At 45.8% G+C, this 19,412-nt stretch overlaps 7 protein-coding genes across 7 annotated transcripts; 4 read left to right on the top strand and 3 right to left on the bottom strand.

Moving 5' to 3' along the window:
• Nucleotides 1-515: 515 nt before the first annotated feature.
• Nucleotides 516-2,377, top strand: N7495_003433 (cytochrome P450; the record flags this gene model as incomplete). Its single annotated transcript, XM_057206102.1, has 5 exons — nt 516-671; nt 735-1,609; nt 1,662-1,938; nt 1,992-2,161; nt 2,212-2,377. The coding sequence occupies 5 exons, from the start codon at nt 516-518 to the stop codon at nt 2,375-2,377; spliced, it is 1,644 nt and encodes a 547-aa protein (XP_057066709.1).
• Nucleotides 2,378-4,794: 2,417 nt separating this feature from the next.
• On the bottom strand, nt 4,795-6,129 carry N7495_003432 (glycosyltransferase; the record flags this gene model as incomplete). The annotated part of the gene is made up of 3 exons (XM_057206101.1): nt 4,795-5,426; nt 5,506-5,683; nt 5,737-6,129. The coding sequence occupies 3 exons, from the start codon at nt 6,127-6,129 to the stop codon at nt 4,795-4,797; spliced, it is 1,203 nt and encodes a 400-aa protein (XP_057066708.1).
• Nucleotides 6,130-6,730: 601 nt separating this feature from the next.
• On the top strand, nt 6,731-8,863 carry N7495_003431 (transporter; the record flags this gene model as incomplete). The annotated part of the gene is made up of 10 exons (XM_057206100.1): nt 6,731-6,878; nt 6,943-7,079; nt 7,135-7,217; nt 7,271-7,368; nt 7,432-7,552; nt 7,605-7,992; nt 8,045-8,175; nt 8,225-8,558; nt 8,619-8,724; nt 8,790-8,863. 10 exons carry the CDS (start codon nt 6,731-6,733, stop codon nt 8,861-8,863), a joined length of 1,620 nt encoding a protein of 539 aa, XP_057066707.1.
• Nucleotides 8,864-10,921: 2,058 nt separating this feature from the next.
• Nucleotides 10,922-11,695, bottom strand: N7495_003430 (SDR family NAD(P)-dependent oxidoreductase; the record flags this gene model as incomplete). Its single annotated transcript, XM_057206099.1, has 1 exon — nt 10,922-11,695. The coding sequence occupies one exon, from the start codon at nt 11,693-11,695 to the stop codon at nt 10,922-10,924; it is 774 nt and encodes a 257-aa protein (XP_057066706.1).
• Nucleotides 11,696-12,759: 1,064 nt separating this feature from the next.
• Nucleotides 12,760-14,799, top strand: N7495_003429 (uncharacterized protein; the record flags this gene model as incomplete). Its single annotated transcript, XM_057206098.1, has 3 exons — nt 12,760-13,144; nt 13,197-13,671; nt 13,734-14,799. 3 exons carry the CDS (start codon nt 12,760-12,762, stop codon nt 14,797-14,799), a joined length of 1,926 nt encoding a protein of 641 aa, XP_057066705.1.
• A 1,551-nt stretch (nt 14,800-16,350) lies between these two features.
• N7495_003428 (uncharacterized protein) lies at nt 16,351-17,323 on the bottom strand (the record flags this gene model as incomplete). Its single annotated transcript, XM_057206097.1, has 3 exons — nt 16,351-16,605; nt 16,700-17,194; nt 17,288-17,323. Coding segments are annotated over 3 exons (786 nt in total), but the record flags the coding sequence as incomplete, so codon positions are not given.
• Nucleotides 17,324-18,942: 1,619 nt separating this feature from the next.
• On the top strand, nt 18,943-19,326 carry N7495_003427 (uncharacterized protein; the record flags this gene model as incomplete). Its single annotated transcript, XM_057206096.1, has 1 exon — nt 18,943-19,326. One exon carries the CDS (start codon nt 18,943-18,945, stop codon nt 19,324-19,326), a length of 384 nt encoding a protein of 127 aa, XP_057066703.1.
• Nucleotides 19,327-19,412: the final 86 nt, after the last annotated feature.

Genomic DNA, 19,412 nt, shown 5'->3' with positions numbered 1-19,412 from the left:
CTGGGTCCACTTTTAAATACATCCAATAAAGTAGATGCAATAATATTAGCGTGCGTATTTAATACAATAGCTATATGCAACGAAATGGAGTGTAACTTAAAATGGCCAGATCAACTAGGATTGGCATGTATGCACGATACTTCAAATTTGGAATAAAATGAAATCATATCTATCTTGCGTGTCGATCAGCGGAAACTTTCCCGAGTAGGATAGGTGATTATCTCTCCGGCTTTATTTCGTCAGATTTGGATTGATCACACTGAAGATTACGCTGTTTCAAACAATCTGTATGTTTACACGAAGATAAACACAAGTTTTCGGGTAATGGATAGGTATTCAATGTAAGGTGGAGGTGAATCTGTTTAACACGGACATCAGATGACCCTTACCTCAGCTCCGCCTCTTATTTTATCTCTACTTAAACGGGTATGAGATCCCATTATTTTACTCAACTTAACAGTCATTTTATTGCCTTTTGTTTGACTTTCAGCATGTCCATTTTGACATCTGAAGTCATGGAGCCACTAAAATTTCACTTGCACAAGTTGCAGGGCTCTGCCGCCTCCTTTATATCACCTGGAGTCATAGAGCACATCGAGAAGCTCCAATTTCACCTGCATAAGTTTCAAGGCTCTACTGCATTCCGCTGGGAAGTTGTAGTTTCTATCTTGGTGAGTTGATATTACTTCTTATCCAGAACTCATAAAGCTCATCAATCGTTGACTGTTGATTAGCTCACTACATGGGCGATATACGATGTTGTATATAACCTCTACCTTTCTCCATTGGCTAAATTTCCCGGCCCCAAGCTGTGGGCTGTGTCGAGAATTCCATATCAGTGGTGCATCATGACAGGCCAAAGTCATCACAAGGTATTGGCTCTACACAATAAGCATGGTGCTGTTGTCAGAGTCGGCCCCAACGAGTTGACCTTCAACAGCCCAAAAGCCTTCCAAAACATCTACAAAGCTCGTCCAGGACGACCGCAGTATGCCAAAGACCCTCACTTTTACGGCTCGGCTCTGAATCCAGTGCGACAGAGTATAGTGGGACCTCACGATGACAAGAACCACGCTAGACATCGCCGCCTCTGGGCGAATGCCTTCTCTGAGAAGGCTCTGCGTGCCAATGAAGAAACCATTTCGCGCTATGCGGATCTGCTAAACTACCGACTACGAGAGCGCACCTCCAAGGGAGAAAAAAACCAACACAAGGCAGACATTAAAGAATGGTTCAACTATATTGCGTTCGATGTCACCGGTGATCTGCTCTTCGCAGAGACCTTTGATTGTTTAGAGAAGAGCGAATTGCACCCTTGGATTGCCCTTATCTTCGCCTTCGTCAAGGGAATCACGTTCCTCGGTGCAATTAACCAGTTTGCACTTCTGAGAATGGCTCAGGAAAAGTTCCTGCCTGATGCCCTGCGGCAGCAAATGTTGAAGCATTTCAGTCTTGCCGCCGAAAAAGCAGATCGTCGGCTGACCCAAGGCACAGCTCGAACTGATTGGATGTCTGCTCTCCTCAAGCAGGGCCTTGTTGATTCTCATGATAAATTTGTTGAAAACGAGGCTGTTATGAGCAAAGAGGAAATCCATGCTAATGGTGCCTTGTATGTTCCCATTTACTACTACTGACTCCATATAAGCTAATTGGTCGCGCAGTATTTCGATTGCAGGAAGCGAGACATCCGCAACTACTCTTTCTGGATGTGTATACTTCCTCACCAAGAATCCCGATACTCTCCGGAGACTTTATGAAGAAATCAACAGCACATGCTCCTCGAACGATGACATTACGGCTCAGAAGTGTGCCCATATGAAATACCTTAATGCTGTTATTGAGGAAACCTTCCGTTTGTACCCTCCCGTTGCAAGTAGTCTTCCTCGACTTGTCCCCAAGGGCGGAGATCTCATTGACGACAAGCCTGTCCCAGAAGATGTAAGTTTGCTCTTGAACAATTTCTCTCAAGGCAATTGACTGAAACTATCTAGACTGTTGTGTCCACACACCATTATGCCTCTTACCACGCCGATGCGAACTTTGCTCTTGCAGGTGAATTTCATCCGGAGCGATGGCTTGGAATCGATGAAAGGTTCTCTGCAGATAAGAGAGACGTTCTTCAGCCATTCAGTCTGGGACAGAGGGGCTGTCTTGGCAAGAAGTAAGCTACCACGATCCTTTCTCAGATTTCATAACCTCTAACTTCTTTAGTGTGGCTTATGTTGAGGCTCGTATAATCCTAGCCAGATTGGTCTACAACTTTGACATCCAACTTTGCCCGGAGAGCTCAAACTGGATTGACCAGGAGATGTATGTGAACTGGGAGAAGCCACCGCTTATCGTCAACCTGAAGGATAGACTGGCTGGATCTGTTTGATGTTCAAACACATCTGGGATGAAATACTCTGTTGAGGTTTGCATTACGTATGAAAAGGGGATTGTAGCTGTTGAGTTTACTTTGAACTTAGACTAGATAGTTCTATAGTTCTACTTAGAATGATAGAAGTTTGTTTCGGCTAAGTGAGTCTCTACTTGGGTACTATAATAAATGATGTTCAAGAAGTATTCAAGTTCATACCATACGTATTATTGAAGATATCCAAGTTGTCGGAATGCTGATGGCTTTGGCAGATCCCTGAAGGCAAGGGTGCCATGGCAATTCTCTTCGCAACCTACCTAAAGCGAGGTACTTTTCACTACCTACGTCGTATTATCGAGTTATTTCAAAGCAAAGAGATATGATCGCAATTGGCTGAGGCGAAAATCACTCGCATGAAATTTGATCGGTCAGACACAAGAAATTTCGATAGTGGAGATGTTCGGATATCATCAACCCCGTGAACTGTACATGGACATGTACCGAATATGGCGTAATGATCAGAAATCAAAATCCAGCCGCAGCTCCTGCAGTCTAAGAGTCAGTCCTTTCAGATGATCTCTCTGCATCGAGCTATTGAGCTATCTACATCCTCATGGAGTATGAAGCTGGTAATATATGTATTCGAAAGTGGACCCGTGGACCTATTAGTGAACGCTATCGACAGTTCTGTTGATAGAAATAAACCAGGCCCACTTGAGGGCCATTTTTAGCCACATATTGACTTAGCAAGAACTTATTATGAAGTATTTGGGCGCTGGTAAACAACCCTGAGGGCTCTCAAAGGCATCTAGGTATGCTTGGAAAATCCGGGCGCTCCTGCATATGTACCCCCCTTGATATGACATTCGACATCGGTGCCTAGCTTTTTGATACATTTGACCTTCCTTAGTGTGCATATTTGCACGGAAATCTGTAGATATGCAGTCTTTCATGCTTGGTTACATATCTAGGTAGGTACCTAATAGCCTATTTATCCAGCTGGATATGTGAGTGCAACGATCGTCTGAGTATCTGAGTTGTGAGCAATGGGAATGAATTTTCACCCAGCCGCAACCTTGGAATCAGTGCGATGATGACAGAGCCCTCGGGGCTAGGAGCGCATAATGAAACTCAATTCAGCCAGCCACTCTCTTGGAATGAGGATGAAGTAGACCGATCGTTAATCCACTCAAAGGTGGACAATCAGAGGCCTGGAATTGGCATGTATGTATCATATTGCACCTGCAAAGTGATGTCTGACATGGACCGACTGCGATCAGCGATCTTTGAAGTCTATTACACGAAATCCTATATTCTTCTCCACTGATTTTCCTGGGTCCTGGCATAACATTTGCATGCTCAAAATTAGCAATTTAAAATACATACTAGTCTTAATTTGGTTAGTGAAGAAGGTGGGATTTAAAGTGGGACATCATGCAAAAGGATCGGTGGACCCAGGCTCAAGATGATAGATCTGATTTTAGGTACGAGCTTTTTCAGCTTCTAAGTGGTCAATCGCTATCTTGTATCTTTCAAGCTCTTAATCTGGTGGCGTCTGCACGACTCGTTCTGTGTAGCCAGCGCTTTTTAGCTCGATTGCTGATCGTTCATGTGGGTACCCTTGGTCCACCTGGCTTATAGTTACGCTGAACGGAGTCTACAGGTACCTGAGTATAGAATAAAGGAATCGTGGAAGTATGAGCCTAGGACTGGATTTTAGGACACATCACATTCAATACCTGTGGTCATTTTGTTGAACATCATATGATAAGCCGATCAACAGAGGATTAACAGACCCAATATTTAAGAGCTTGACAATTTCGATAAGACATTGTGACGCACACTGATAGGTAGAGAGATCACTACTGTGTATGTATATACATGTGCATGTACACAATGTGCTTGAACACCGTCAAAAGAGGCTACCTAGCTATGACGTAGGCGCTAAAATGCATGTCTTTGCCTTCAAATGTGTGACAAAGGGATATGGAATTTCCACCGCCGTCAAGGGATCTGCCTCTCACTACCTCGTAGAGCGATCGTGAAAAGGTGCTTACAATAGATAGTTTTGAACTTTTAGTGCGAAGTTGACTTGTCTCTAGGCTCTTGTTTTAATCACATTCAGGGCTCATCTTCTGTCTCTGGCATTTGTACGCTTCCTGATTTATTTTGATTTACCATCCATGTATATTAAAAATGATCTTCAACAAGAAATAATTTAGGTGTAAAAGAAAGACAGCTCTGGAAATTTCAAGATTGATTCCAATTTGAAGCGCTAAACACTCGATGCTACCAGCATTGTCTTGTCTGCATTTTTCAATTATCAATATCACATCGTGTAGAGCATAGTATTTGATGCAATCTTTCTGAACTAAATACATGGTATTCATCTGATTTGTATGGCGAACTTATGACCAGAGAGTCAGTTTGAACTATTAAACCTTTGTAACAGGTTCAAACAGTCCAACTTCCGTGATAGGTGTAATTTGAGGAACTACAATCGGTTCGACTGTTCTTGTCTGGCGGAAGTGAACTGTACCATATCGGAACACTTCACCCCATGTTCCAGGCAGAGATTCTTCGTTTGCATGTTCTGGCTGATCCCAGACCTTTGCTGCTAGTCCCTTCACTCCAAATTTAGCGAATCCAGAGTAGAACTTATACGCAGACTTGCCAGCCAAAGTGCTATGCACAAGCTGGGAGGCCTCCTCTTGATCCTTCTTCTCTGTCTCAGAGGCATTTTCATCCTGGCTGTAAGGGGTCAGCAGGGCCTTCCGGAAGTCGGATGCACTGAGCTCAGGACCAGCAAACTCTGGGACATCAGGCAAGACAAAGAAATGCTTCTGGAAGTATGCTGGCCCATCAAATCCATCCTCACCAGGTTCACGGTTGTCCTTCACCCGTGCGCAGCATTGGGTAATTGCACCATAATCAGTCAATTCTTCCCAGTCAGTAGTTGGTGGGAAGATGGGAGATTTGATCAGCCCGAGGTGGCTGATAAGTGGGTGATGACAAATCCCTTTGGCGGTTTCACGATTACCCCATACTTCCAGGAAGAGTCGCAGCCCTAGCATCCGGTGTTAAATGATTAGAAACGGACGAGGTTGAAGGGAGGGAGATTTTCCAAAGAACAAAAGATAACTTACATCTATGGACGAAGGGGTCTCCTTTGCGTGCAGCGAGGAAATAATTGACAAGGGCAATCTTGCCCACCATCACTGCACAAACCTGATAGGGTGAACTAGGATCTTCTAAAGTAGACCAGCAGATGTCATCGAGATCGCGGATAGGCATGATTCCAACGTCCATGTAGACACCACCGTGCTGAAGTTATCGTTAGATCTGCGTCTGAACTGAATGGAAGTGAAATTACTCACCTGGTAAACAGTTGAAATGCGGAAAAAATCCGCGATCGCTTGGGCGTGTTGACCGTCAGAAGAAAGGCCCTCATACAATCCAGCTGGGAAGTATGCAGAATCGATGAAACGACTGATATGGTTGGGTGAACTAGGCACTATATCTAGCACTCGTACATCCCAGCGCTTGCCATTACGTCTAATCCAGTCGATGACATTTCTCTGTCTCCACGCTGGCATGGCATCAAAACCCTTGTCCCAATAGGCCCAAACGTTTTTCTCCGACTGAACAGGAACATGACTGTTGAGCTGAGCTCTGATTTCTTCCTCTGGTCGAAGGTCAAGGCGCTCCGGTGGATTCAGCACAAGGCCAGTCTCCTCCATAAGACGCTTCTTGATTTGGTCGATTGCCATTTTGCACAAAGACTTGTGATGATAACAGGCTACCTAGAGGGAATACTGGCTGAATTTTGAACTGGGAATGGAAAATGAAAAATGAAAAACCTTGGAATGAAAGATTGCTGTCTTGCCGAACTCGATATTTATGTATCTTTGTCGGCACGGGGACTCTACTTTTACATCATTTCCATATTAATCAATTGATGCATTTAAATACCCCTCATCTTGAGAGAAAATACGTGGACAATGAGGACCATGGCCCACGTGAAGAAAATAAAATGGGTGGAAAAAAGGAAACCTGTTTTGTTATGCATGCGGTGAGGGATATCACAATATGATGCATCCAGTGAGGGGAATACCACACCCGTGAAGAAAAGGAGGTTCACGCAATGCTCGACCAGTAATGATAACAGAAGTACCAGGTAGCCCAGACATATTACGGACTGTTATGATGTATAAACAGATAGATAGAATAGATAAGCGACATAAAAAGCAATTATATAGGTACCGCGTACGACTTTTCAGATTCCTTTTCACCCATCCTCCAAGTCCCTGAGACCCTTTATTTTCTTCCCTCTGGTGTGAATCGGTCATAATAAATCGTGAACTTCACAAGATGGGTAACGAGACTACTATAGTGGACGAGACAGAACCGCTCGTGGGATCATACCGGACAAGTGAGAGTGACGCTGAGCTTTCCAATGACGGTGTCGACAATCCAAAGGCCGGCGTGGGCCTTGGGTTCTTCCTCGTCGCCATGCTGGGTACGTGATTTTGATTAATGATCGACTTTTCAAAACAAGCAGGCTGATATTATCTTATAAACAGGGGCTTTTATTGCATACGCGGATGACTCTTTCATGGTATCAACCCATGGAGAAATAGCGTCACAATTTGGCCAGCTGGCCCTGGGTCCGTGGCTTATGGCAGCATACAACTTGGGATACGTGGTTGCTCTGCCAATGGTGCGTACATTTGGATTGATCATGTCAAAGAAGCTTCTGCTGATGATTGAAACAGTATGGAAGAATCTGCGATATGTTCGGCTACAAAAAACCCCTTCTATCGGCATATTTGATCTTTTCAATTGGATGCCTAATTGCGTACGTCAAAAAATCTAGGCATGGTTGTCGTTATAAGTTGCTTACTTTCACAGGGGTGGAGCCAATTCGATCTGGATGATTATTGCAGGGCGATTCCTATCCGGCGCTGGTGGTGCAGGTATGGTGGATTTGATCAGTGTTATCTTGAACGGTAATAGAGCAACCATTTCTCATCAATGAAGGCTGTTGGAACATGCTGACGGAATCATCACAGACATGGAAACCCTTAGAGAGGTCGCGATGCTGAGAAGCTATCTTGGTATGGTTACCACGGCCGGTGTCAGTGCGGGTGCGCCGTTGGGTGGACTCATTGTTGATAAGTTGGGCTGGAGATGGTAAGTGAATGAATCCACCTAAAGTTACAGTTCTGACCATCAATCTACCTAGGTCTTTCCTCATTCAAGCTCCGCTTGGCTTGTTATGCTTTGGATTTACTTTCTGGGCTTTCCGTTCTGGATCTCGCCTCCAGCAGCTTGAAGAAAACGAGCGTTCAAACTTGAACGTACACGGACGCAAACTGAACCTTGTGGGCCTGATACTACTAGCTGGTACACTGGCTTCAATTATGGTTCTCTGCCAAATCCTTGGAAATGAGAGTCTTTCTGTGAGAGTCATTGTAGGGGTGGTAGGTGCCGTTGTCGGCTTCGCTCTGTTGTTCGGGATAAACGAAAAGTTCTTAACAAGTGATCCACTTATCCCACTGAAGCTTTTCGGGACAAATAAGATTGGTGTCATCTATCTTATCCAGTTCCTCGTTCATTTCGCCTTTTTTGGAGTAAGTGACCAACGAAATATCTTTGCATTTTGTCGCTGACTTTTTGGAATAGATGGTGTCCAACATAACCGACTTTTGGATCCGGACTCAGAATATCAGTAATGGTCTCGCTGGTACTTTCGCTATTCCAGTGGCAGTAGGAGCTTTAGTTGGAGCAACGATACAGGGACAAAGCATTCGACGGTACGTGTATCATTCCTACTTTGTTGCGCTGCTGCTGACATGAATATAGTACTGGAAAGTACAAAGTGTTGTCGCTTGTCAGCTGGTTGGTCGGAGCTGTGGGCTATGCATTGATGCTGGTTCGATGGCCCATGGGCCCGAGCAGATGGGAAAATATGTATCCATTCATTGCTTCCATAGGAATCTGCGGCTTCCTCGTTGGTCAGTATGTGGGCTTGTCTGCAGTCCTTCCTGCAGAGATGAAAGCGATGACTATGACCGTTTATTTCATGTCACAGCAACTTGGAATCATGTTCGGTGTCACTGTCAACTCAACAGCGAGTCGAAAGATTCTCCAAAAGTGTCTGCTGCACGATCTTGATGGAACTCCAAGCTTCCGTGACGTAAGTCTTCTGAGCTCTCATGTTTCGCATAGACATTCCTAACGTATGAATTGGTTACAGGTTATCCATAAAGTTATGAGTGACAACAGATATTCATCTTGGCTGTCTGAACCATATCAAAAAATCATCAGAAGCTGTTTCCTGCAAGGCTACCGAGCAGTTCCTAGTAAGTCATTCCCTGAAAAGAGTATAATTGGAGAAGTAATTGGCTCTAGCTAACATCTAACAAAGCTATTGGATTGTCCACTCTCGTACTGGTATTCCCAATGCTGGTATACCTTCCAGAGAACTCATTGGATGCATAAATAGATGTATCTTTCTTCATTCAAGGTAACCTGCCCAGGTAGGTATGCAATCACAGAGCCATATCATGCTTCTCTCCAAGTGCAATACCTCTAACATAATTTTCGCATTCTGTCTTTACCATGACTTGAAGGTGCATGCTTTTCTTTATGTAACACGATGAACGAAGACATGGAGAGTTGGTAAGAGCCAAAAATGCGTATTGATGTACTTTATCATGGATATAACTGGCTTAGAGGGATTTTTGTTTAACTAAGTCTGTTACTCGGACCTCGGGATGAGTAGCTTCCTTCTTTTAGTTTTATTTGAGTCCAGCAGAGGTGTATTGCATTTGATTCCAGCTTTGATCTTTCGCACTACCCAGAAACACTTTCCTACGTACAATCTTGGAAGAGGGAGTAGTAGGATTCATTGAAGATATCGAAAATTTACAATAACGATACCGAAGGTTGAAACCACTGAACATAAATGGATGAGAGTTTCGGAAGAACCTATGGGATAACCGTCAAACCATGGTGTTCTCAAATCTGAGGTATCCAGCACTGATCAGAAGTCTCCAACCCCAAAGGTCCCAGGTGGAATAATTTCCATAGACATCGAGATCCATGCCAATCCTTGGCTGCTGCCCGCCGAAATATTTGATGTCCATTGAATTGTCCATTGGATTCATGCATGACCAATGCTCAGGTGGTACCATTGGAAGCAAGCAAACTGATTTTGAGCTCATCTTTCATGTGCTCCTGGGGTCCAAAGGTCGACTTGTCGGGCGATAGATTACAAGGTTAAATGTAACTGGTTACAGCATAAAGCTGAGGAGAATTAATGTGGAAAAACGAAATACAGACAAATGCCTGATGAGCTCAACTCTGCAATGTGAGGTGAATCCTGCAGTTGATACTTTTCAATACCTCCTCTCTACGCCTCATTTGATCTCCAATTTCCAGGAGCCTGAGCAGCCCTGACAATCAGCTTGTTGAGGGCAAAGTGACTCCATTTGGTATGCATTTACATCTGCAAAATAGAAACCACGAATACACAGCACCTCGGTAACAGGATAAGTAGCAAATGAACCTGACAGAGTAATCAATTCAGTCCACAAGAAAAAGCAATCCTCTCAAGTGACCCCGGTGATTTTTTTTCACTCGTATGGATTAAATTTTGATAGGCAAACTAGTTCCTCTATACAGTACATCAGTGTACGTCAGTGGATCTATGCAAAGAGAGCCCCTCGGTTAAAGTCCCAAGTCCCAACTTCCGGACAAACGTTTCCGGAGGCTGATCGTCGATCGCTGCAGGGGTGTTATTGTGATTTGATCTGTCAATAGTATATGCATAGAAGCAAAAATGAAAAACGCCACAGTATGATCTGCAGTTTGTAAATAAATGCATAATAGCGGAGTACGCTAATTCATCTTAAGATCAAACACGCTATCTTGCGTTTATGTAGATAAGCTTACCAAGGCCTGTCAATCAGCAAGTGTAGATGTATCGCTTCGTTTATAATACAAAGATCCACTAGTGGTAATATATGCAGGTAAGTAGGGAGCTATCAAGATATTATAAAGTTTAGCCAACCAGGGATATGATCGACCCAAGGCTCTGCGACCAGGCATAGTGCTCGCTCCAGAAGACCAAAAATATACACGAGTGGTCAATTCTGTGAAGGATACATTTTTTAGCTCTGGGCTCGGTCAGATTGTACCTAGGTTGCTCGATAAACAATGTAAAATATGTCTTGGCGAAAAATATGGTTTGTTCAGGGTAAACAAAGTTCTAAGATCAGCGATGCCCTAAAGTTACATGATTTACGTAGCTTGTCAGGTATTTTGCATCAAAATCGCGTAAAAATCACGAAATAGTAGAACTAAGAGGTAAGTGGCTGTTCATTACATCATTCAAGTAGGGCATGCTAATATTCCGAGAACTCTTATTGCTACTAGCCATTTGTTTGCTATAGCTTTTAGAAGATGATTAGGAGCTGGAATTTGGTATCGAGGTACTATTTAATGAGCTATCATAGATACACTCATGAAATATCTGAGACAAATACAATAATCACATCACATGATAGAGAACCCACCATCCACTGGAACTGTGACTCCAGTAATATAGGAACATTGATCCGACGCTAACCAACCTGCGGCATCAGCAATCTCCTCCGGCGTAGCAACACGTTTGAGAAGATAAGCCTCCGCAGCATAGGCATCTTCTTCCAAGTTCATCAGTTTCAGTGCGTCTGTGAGCATCTGAGTTCTAGTGGCACCCGGTGCAATAGCGTTGACCCTAATCCCGTGGCAACCATTTTCGAGTGCCGCAATTTTGGTCAGCGTCACGACGCCTTGTTTCGCAGTAGAATATGCAGGAAGTTGAGCGACTGGGCGAATAGCAGTAATAGAGGACATATTGACAATGGATCCACCATTCCCTTGCCTGATCATTTGTTGTAGCTGCCATTTGAGAGAAAAGGCTACTCCAGACAGGTTGGTGTCGATTCTCTTGGACCATTCCTTCTCGTCGAGGTCGGATATCTTGCGGGAGTCGGGTGGGACAGCAGCGTTGTTGATAGCAATATCCAATTTTCCGAAAGTACTGACGGTCTCCGCGACCATTTTCCGGACACTCTCCGAGTCTGTCACATTGGTTTTGACGAAGTGGGCGCGATGCTTGGCTTGTAAAAGCTCCTTCGCTGTTTGCTCGCCATTTTGCTCGTTCATCTCTGCGACGACAACACTCGCCCCGGCTTTGGCGAACGAGTGTGCAATGACTTTTCCTATGCCACTACCGGCACCTGTGACAATAGCCACCTTACCCGCGAGGTATGAGAGTCCAGCCATAATGAGAAGAAACTGTAGTCCAAGGTGATTGGGAAGTGTGATAAAACTTCAAAGTGACAGACGGATGAGGTGATTTCAATATATCGTATTTAGTACTGGGCCTGGAGGATGGATGTATCGCACTTTGAGATCAGCCAGGTTTGAAAGGACCTTGGTTTGGATCTAAACCTATTGGGGAATCATTGCACCGATTGCAAATCCCCATAGGCACCTGGAGATACGTATTGGTCCTTGTGGCGCTCCAGACTCAGCTGAATCATGATAGTTTGCATAGCAAAGATGCAAGGATAACTGATCAGGCCGTGGGGGAATCCACTTTCACGAGAGAAACCGGAGCTCAGATGAAGGTAAACTTACCTCAATGGGATTCGTTTCACCCATTTGGGATAGTACCATATGCGATATGGTAGAGATAGACAGCTAGAACCAATGGATAGATTTGTAGTGCAACAATATGCAAGATGCGAGGATTACCTGTATGCAGATGCGGGTATCTCGAATTTACGGGCGGGCCCATGATACAAGTGGATCTGTATGATACGATACTTAGCTTCCCCAATCTTTTGCAGGTGTAAGTTTCGAGATAGACCTGATATCGAAGCGAGATGCATCATCTTCCTTTGTGATCGATCTCGATGCGGCATCTTCCAAAATTTAAGACTCAATACACTCTTTCTGCTGGCTTTGAATGACCCAAATAGTAAAACAAGCAAATTATTGGAAGGGCTCATGATATATGGTGGATAAACGGCACTAGCATGGAGGTTTGAGTTGATTCCTCACAGCTTGCTAGCCAGGGGCTATCTAGGTACGTGGTGGCGGATCTGCGGTACTTTGCGTACACCAATCTGTTCACGCAGGAGCCCGCAGAAATACCTCAATATTACATTTTTGGCAATTAAGTTCGAAAGTTTCAGATGTAAACTGAATCATGAAATTTGTAATAAATCACATAGGTAATGGTCTATGAGTGACTTACTATATATAGGGAATGAATGCCCGAACAAGCGGCCCCATTCTCGACACAATACCCTCATTCCCCATACTTCAAGCATACACTGAATATGGCGATCGTGGCAACCCGGATTAAGCTGGAGCTCAATGCTCTTACCGAGCCTAAGCCCTTGAGCCAATCCAAGGCAGCTCGGTACCTGCAAATGTTCAGCCTCTCTGAGCTGACTTGTGAATTCTCTCTTGCTCTTGATGCCACAACCAGAGCAATTCACCATGCGGAACTGGAGATTTGTGAGCCCAAAGCACTGGCTAGAGCCATTGAACGATACACAGGGGGTACCATGGACATTGATTCACTGCCCAAAGCTTCGAGAAACTCATGTTTGGCCTTCCTGGCTCGTGAGGTCGCCAATGAACACGGCTGGCTTGAGGGATGGAAATGTCTGGCGGAGGCTTGTCCTAACAGTGGAATTCATCACAATCTTCTTGAAGACGGTATGAGCGTTTAAAAGCCTAACACAGTAGAAAAGTGCTAACATGACTCTAGTATCCCTCGGAGTCGACGTATACAACCAAATCAAGGTCACAGAAGACACCCGTCCCCGGGCTGATTTGGAGTTCTCAGTTGTTTCCTCCCCGGGTAAAGACAGTCTTGGCGAATGTGGTCTTAAGACCCTTGGAGGCAGCTCCTGGAAAAATGACTCTTTGTACAAGGAATGTGTGGCCAAATGGATGACACCAAAGGATCTTGTCATGGGGCCGTGTCCTCTTTATGGCTGGATGTCGCAATGCAAGAAGGTTCAAGCTATTGATGATGACGAAACAGCCTACTATTTCTGGACCTCTCAACTTCTGGGTATTGTGGACTACGATCTTGACAAGAACGACAGTATCATCCCAGGAGGAATCATGAACGCAATCAACAGAACTGCCGAGTTCTCAACAAAGGTCACAGGAAGGATGCGAGGCCACGGATGGACCGGATTATTGACTCTGGACCAGCAGCTTTTTACGCGCCACATGTAAGTGAATTGTTTCTAAAGACTTGGGATTTTTGACAATCAAGCTAACATGTTTCACCTAGGCAAACTGAATGGGCACGAGAAGGAAAGGGAAAGCCAAGTCGTTCTCTTGGGCCTGATGGAATCTCACCTCGGGACTTTGCCATCGCAGTCTACGCAGACTGCGCAGCCCTTGGCCCTTTTGCTTGCCAGAGAGCATCGACCCTTGTGCAGAGTCGAATGACCATGTTTGCCGCTGTTGTGTTTGCAAGCTTGCATGATCTTGTTTTTGACATTGGATACTCCAGCAGAATCTCAGGTGTGGCTTACGCTGAGCCAACTGGAGTTTTTGACCATGATCTTCCCCAAGCTTGGATGGTTGGAATGATGGATGGGCTCGCCACTAACATACTTCTTGATGAACCCAGTCAGACATCTCTTTATGGAGACAATGCCCTTTGCGCCACCGCTCAGTGGTGCCTCTTCAATGTTCGATACAGAGCATGGGATCGCTTTGTCAAGTATGTCAGACTACTTCGCCGGAACGATTCTGACGAGGCAGCTGCCGTCCTTCGTAGAGCGGAGGATGGCATGGTGCTTTTGCCTAAAGATGTGTCTCAGGATCTTGGGCCTGCTTGGGAAATGGTTGTCAACCCGGCCACCGCCTCCAAGCTAGTTCCCAGGAAAAACTTCACTCAAAGCTATATTCTCAACCTGGAGACTGATGACTTAGTCCCTCCTGAGATTTGTGCTCAATGCACTGCTCCTTTCCGTGAGGCTTTTGATCGCAAAAACGACGAGGTTTATGCTGTCCACGGCTTGCCCGAGAGTGTGACCCACTCTCGTCCTGTTGCTATTGCAGTTGCCATCCGCCGTGTTGCCCTGTGGGCCATCTCTTCAGAATGTTGTGATGGTTGCGCTTGTATCCTTGCAGATTGGGCCAATACCATCGGAGATAAAGTGCTAGTTGCTTTGATGAAGAGCGAGCTGGATGTCTCCAACCAAGACTGGCTACTCCAGAACTACTTCGCTGGTTGCGTTGCCTTCTCGCCTTTGCGCCTTGTCTCAATCACAACCGGATTTGACCTGATAGCTAAGGTGAGTTACGAGTCGGAGGCAATGGGTGAGAGAGACAATATCTCAGGATGAGCGCAACATCCTATTCACTGGTTGAAACAACTGATCCCCAAGATGACGTTGTCCGTAGCGGATTTGTGTCAGGGCAAATGTGACTTCGGCCGATCCACCTTCTATTTAGATTATTTCATATGTTACGAGGTGCAAGAGGCTAGAATGAATTCACCTACATCACAGCATGATTCCAGATGTGGTCCTCGGTATAGGTAGCCATGAAGAGTTATAGAATCTCGAAGTAGAGGCACGGTTATGGGCATAAATTGCGTGGAGAACATGTTGGCCGGAGGGGCGTTCGGGTTTTGCACGGCTTAGATTGCAGCCTGCGGATCTGCGAAGATAACCAGTTCGCGTGGGGATAGGTCGGACTTACTAAAGTGACTGATTGGGATATGATCTAGGAACAGGTCGGGCTCCTGTTCCTGGGCAGCGGCGTCTATCTTGGTAGAGAGGGTTTTAGTTTGGGTGTCGTCGTGTGTTTTGACCGCATTCTCTGTGTCCTCGATCACATAACGTATCCTCAGTTACCACAGTGCTAGCATGAAGGCTGTTCTTGATTCCCACTCTTGCCTATATGTGTTGTTTAGGATCTGACCTTTCTTTTGGAGAGCTTCAAGGGGTGAGAGCCCCCTCGCTTAGCGTGTTCAGGTTTACGTGGCCAGCGTGTGGTCAGGCACTCTGGTTGAGCCCACTTAGCTCCTGTTTAGATTCGGATGGCTGTTTCTTCGATGGTTTGGCGCATTTGTAAGTGGATTGGCATCAGATAGAGCTTCACGTTAAGCGCCGCGGCAGACATGCTTTTGAAGGCACCGGCGATTAAGATCGACGCCCGGCGTTGTATTTCAGTAAAAGTATGGATTGTTCTGTTTTCTTCCTTCTTTGGTGCAGCGTTTGGTGCAGCGCAGGAGGCTGGAGAGTACCATGCAGCTACCCTGTAGAGCATCTGTGGCACTACTACCGCTTGGTAGACCATTCTCATGGCTGTGAGCGAGGTGCCCCACATGGAGCCTGTCATGCCCCGGAGAGCTTCTAGACTGCCATTTGCCTTAGCTGAGAGTTTCGCGCGGTGGGTGTCAAATAGTAGTCGCCTGTCAAGCCAAATGCCGAGGTATTTGGCATAGTTTGAGGGTTGGATAGTTTGATTTGCTATTTATACTAGCATAAGGTCGTGACCAGGATCTTCCTTGGAATGCCTGTTTTAGTGGCGAATAGTTCGCTGATAAAACCCGGCAGCTTAAGGCGCATGGATCTGTCTGTGAGGAAAGATTACACCCATGGTGTAAATTGCCCAAGCTTAAGCATTCGCATATTATGAAGTAATCGTTGGTGAGAGACATTATCGTATGCTCCAGAGACATCGAGAAGCAACATACTCACCTTCTGTCCGTGACCCCAGGCCCGGTGTGCATGGTCAAGTATTAGCTGAATCGCGTGATCCACTGAGATGCCCTTGCGTTCCCCAAGATGGGTTGATGGCAGCAGAGAGTGTTCTTCGATAGCCCATGAGATCCAGCTTGCGACCACTGCTTCTAGAAGTTTCCCTAAGGTGTTCATAAGAGCGATTGGTCAATATGATTTTGGTTTGCGGAAGTCCCGGGGGCCTCCTTTTCTTAGGACGACTGTGATCGACTGTTGGAAGTGTCGTGGGTTGTATCCTGTTCGTATGCAGGTGTCGAAGATCGTGGTAAGGATTCGGGTGAAGTCTTTACACGCGAGAAGAAGCTTCCACACCCTGTTTGGTAGTTCATCTGGCCCAGGGGCCTTATCTGGTGGCGCTCTCCGGATCGCATTGATGACTTCTTGCTCAGATATTGGTGGGAACTATAGTTGCTCTTTTATCCGGCATTAGCGATGTCGTCGAGGTCGGAAGCTCCGTCGAGTGTCCTTGATCACTTTTGTACATTCGGGTGTCCACCCAGGTTGTGCCCATGCTGATGGCCGGGCCCAGGGTGTAGACTCCTGTACCCCTTGCTATATAACACTGAGGAGGTGTTCGACCGCCCTGTCGACATCCCTTGGACTCTCCCCTTGAATCCCCCCTCTTACCTAGTAGGTTCGCTGACACAAATTCTAGGAATTTTTTTGTGTCCATTACCTTCCAGCAGCGCCGGCGAGCTTCCTCTACACACTGCGTACTTAGATCAATCTGGGTGACAATTGGCATATGATCTGAGTCCGCATGTGTGTCCTCGCTCACCGCGCACGCTATTAGGCGTGCTTGGAGCTTGTGTGACGCTAGTACCAGGTCGATTGTGGTTTGGCTCACTGCATTCATTCCCGTCGGGACCCCAGGCTCTGTCCAGAGCTCTAGGTTCACTGTATCTGTTAGTTCCAGTAGCTCCTCCGCCTTCGCATCCTCCACCGCATTAATCCCCTCCCCATACCGGGTGGTGTAAGTTGAAATCCCCGACTATCACATATGAGAACCCCTTCTGCTCCCTTGCTGGGCTTATCAGATATTTCAGGAGGCTTAAACCGTCCCCACTCCGGTCCGAATTCTCACTTCCTGCACATCCCCTGAGTGTGCGTAATATGTCCACCCTGCTAATCTCATTGATATATACATATATACTCTGGCCCGTTGGCCTGTCTCTGTCTCCGCTGGCCATAGTAGCTTATATGTCCCTTTAGCGGGGTGTAGACATGTGCATGGGTTGGGTATAGGTCAAAATTCATACCCATACCCAACCCATCAGGGGTAAGGTAAACCCATACCCATACCCAACCCAACCCACGTGGGTATGGGTTGGGTATGGGTCCCATGTGGGTATTTTTGATGCCTTAATGCCTGATTTTCGCCTCAACCTAAACTAAATTAGGGTAATCAGTGCCTTAGTGCCTAATTTTTGCCTCAATCTAGTACTAACTAGGTGACAAATATCACGTGAAATAAAAGTCTTGGCAAAAAGATGGGTTTATGGGCTGGGTGTGGGTTTTACTTCAAACCCATACCCAACCCATATGGGTTTTGGGTAAAATTTCTGACCCATACCCAGCCCATTGTGGGTTGGGTTGGGTTGGGTATGGGTTTACCCAACCCAATGAACATGTCTACTCATATAAGTCTAGTAATTCCTATTTACTATGAATTACATGACCTCCTTATAGAAGCAGCTTCTTTTGAAGGCGACTTTACAGGGCTTAGTCCTGATATCTCTTCTGCTGTCTTGGTTGGAATGCAAAAGTATAGGAAATACTATGATCTTATGGATATGCAAGATATCTATTATATAGCTCTTGCTCTTGATCCACGTGTCAAATTTGCTCTTTTAGAACAAGAGCTTGAAGATGGGGTTATCCAAGGAATCATTCAGAGCATTAAGGTCTTTCTTCATAAGAAATATCCCCCTTTGGCTACCTCCATCTCTAGTTCTACTTCTAGAACTATGGATCCTCCTGCTCGACCAGGTATGAGAGCTCGTCTTCTACAAAAAGTACATTCTCAAGAAGTATCTCGGGCTTCTGATATTGATCGCTATTTTGATGAGCCTCCTATTCAAGTAGAAGGATTAATAGAAGACCAAGATGACTCTAAGTGGCTGCTTTCATGGTGGAACGCTCATAAGGATAAATACCCCAGGATGGCAGCAGTTGCAAGGGACTACCTTGGTATTCCAGCAGCTGAGGTTTCAGTTGAAAGACTTTTCAGTTCTGTAAGGGATATCCTGGGTGTTCGTCGACAATCTCTAAACAGCAAGACTATGAGAGAGTTAGTTTTGTTAAGAAATATATATAATATTGATTCCTAATTGAAATTTCTTTTACTTAAGAATTACATGAGATTTATAACTCTATAGACATGGAAATATATATTAGAACTGCATGTGGTTCTAGACACGTGATATAAGCTACGGATATTACGGATATCCGTACGGATAGAGGGCACTTATTCGTAACCGTAACCGTAGAGATTTTATTCGTATCCGTAACCGTAGAAATTCTACGGTTACGGTTACGGATACGGATATCCGTAAAACCGTGCCGACCTCTAGCTGCTCGTCCACGCAGCCGATTTGCCTTGGCAGTCATCTCGACAGGCGTTTCGCGTCGGTAACGGTTGACTGCCTCAGGGTCGTTGAGGCGGTCTGTGATCGCTCGATCTGCGGCAATATTGCTCACCGCCGTGGTCGCAGAATATGCAGAGCCATAAGACGATAGATGGTGCGCTGGGGCTGGCGCCGCTCTCGCGAGGTCTTCCCAGCTGCCTGTGCTCATCCGAGTTGGCAGATGCCGTTCGGCCACTGCTCTCACTGCAGTGAGGTCTTTTCGCATCTCCAGCGTTTCCTAGCGGAGCTGAGAAAACTCTGCACGCCAGTCAGCACCTATGGGGTTCTTAAGGAGGTCCCCAGTAAGTTCCTCGATCGATTTGAGGTGCAACAAGACCTGGGTGGGCACACGGTGCCCTGCTTGCTTGTCTATAAGATAGTAACTGCTTTGTGTCGTGGTTGGCGTTCAATAGTCTGGCTGTGGTGTCTGCGGGTGCCGTGCGGCCAGCCCCTCCTGAGAGGGTCGGCCACGCGGATGCCGGCACTGGCATGCTGATACGCTCGAAAATGGTATCAGAATGTATCGCCGGAAGTAATTACAAACTTCCCGCTTACGGTGGATCGCCAAAAGGCTTGGTTATG

The sequence above is a fragment of the Penicillium taxi genome (genome assembly GCF_028828555.1).
Source record: "Penicillium taxi strain IBT 34144 chromosome Unknown utg000002l_segment0_segment0, whole genome shotgun sequence".
Taxonomy (NCBI): Eukaryota; Fungi; Ascomycota; class Eurotiomycetes; order Eurotiales; family Aspergillaceae; genus Penicillium; species Penicillium taxi.
This window is presented reverse-complemented; position numbering and strand designations above follow the sequence as displayed.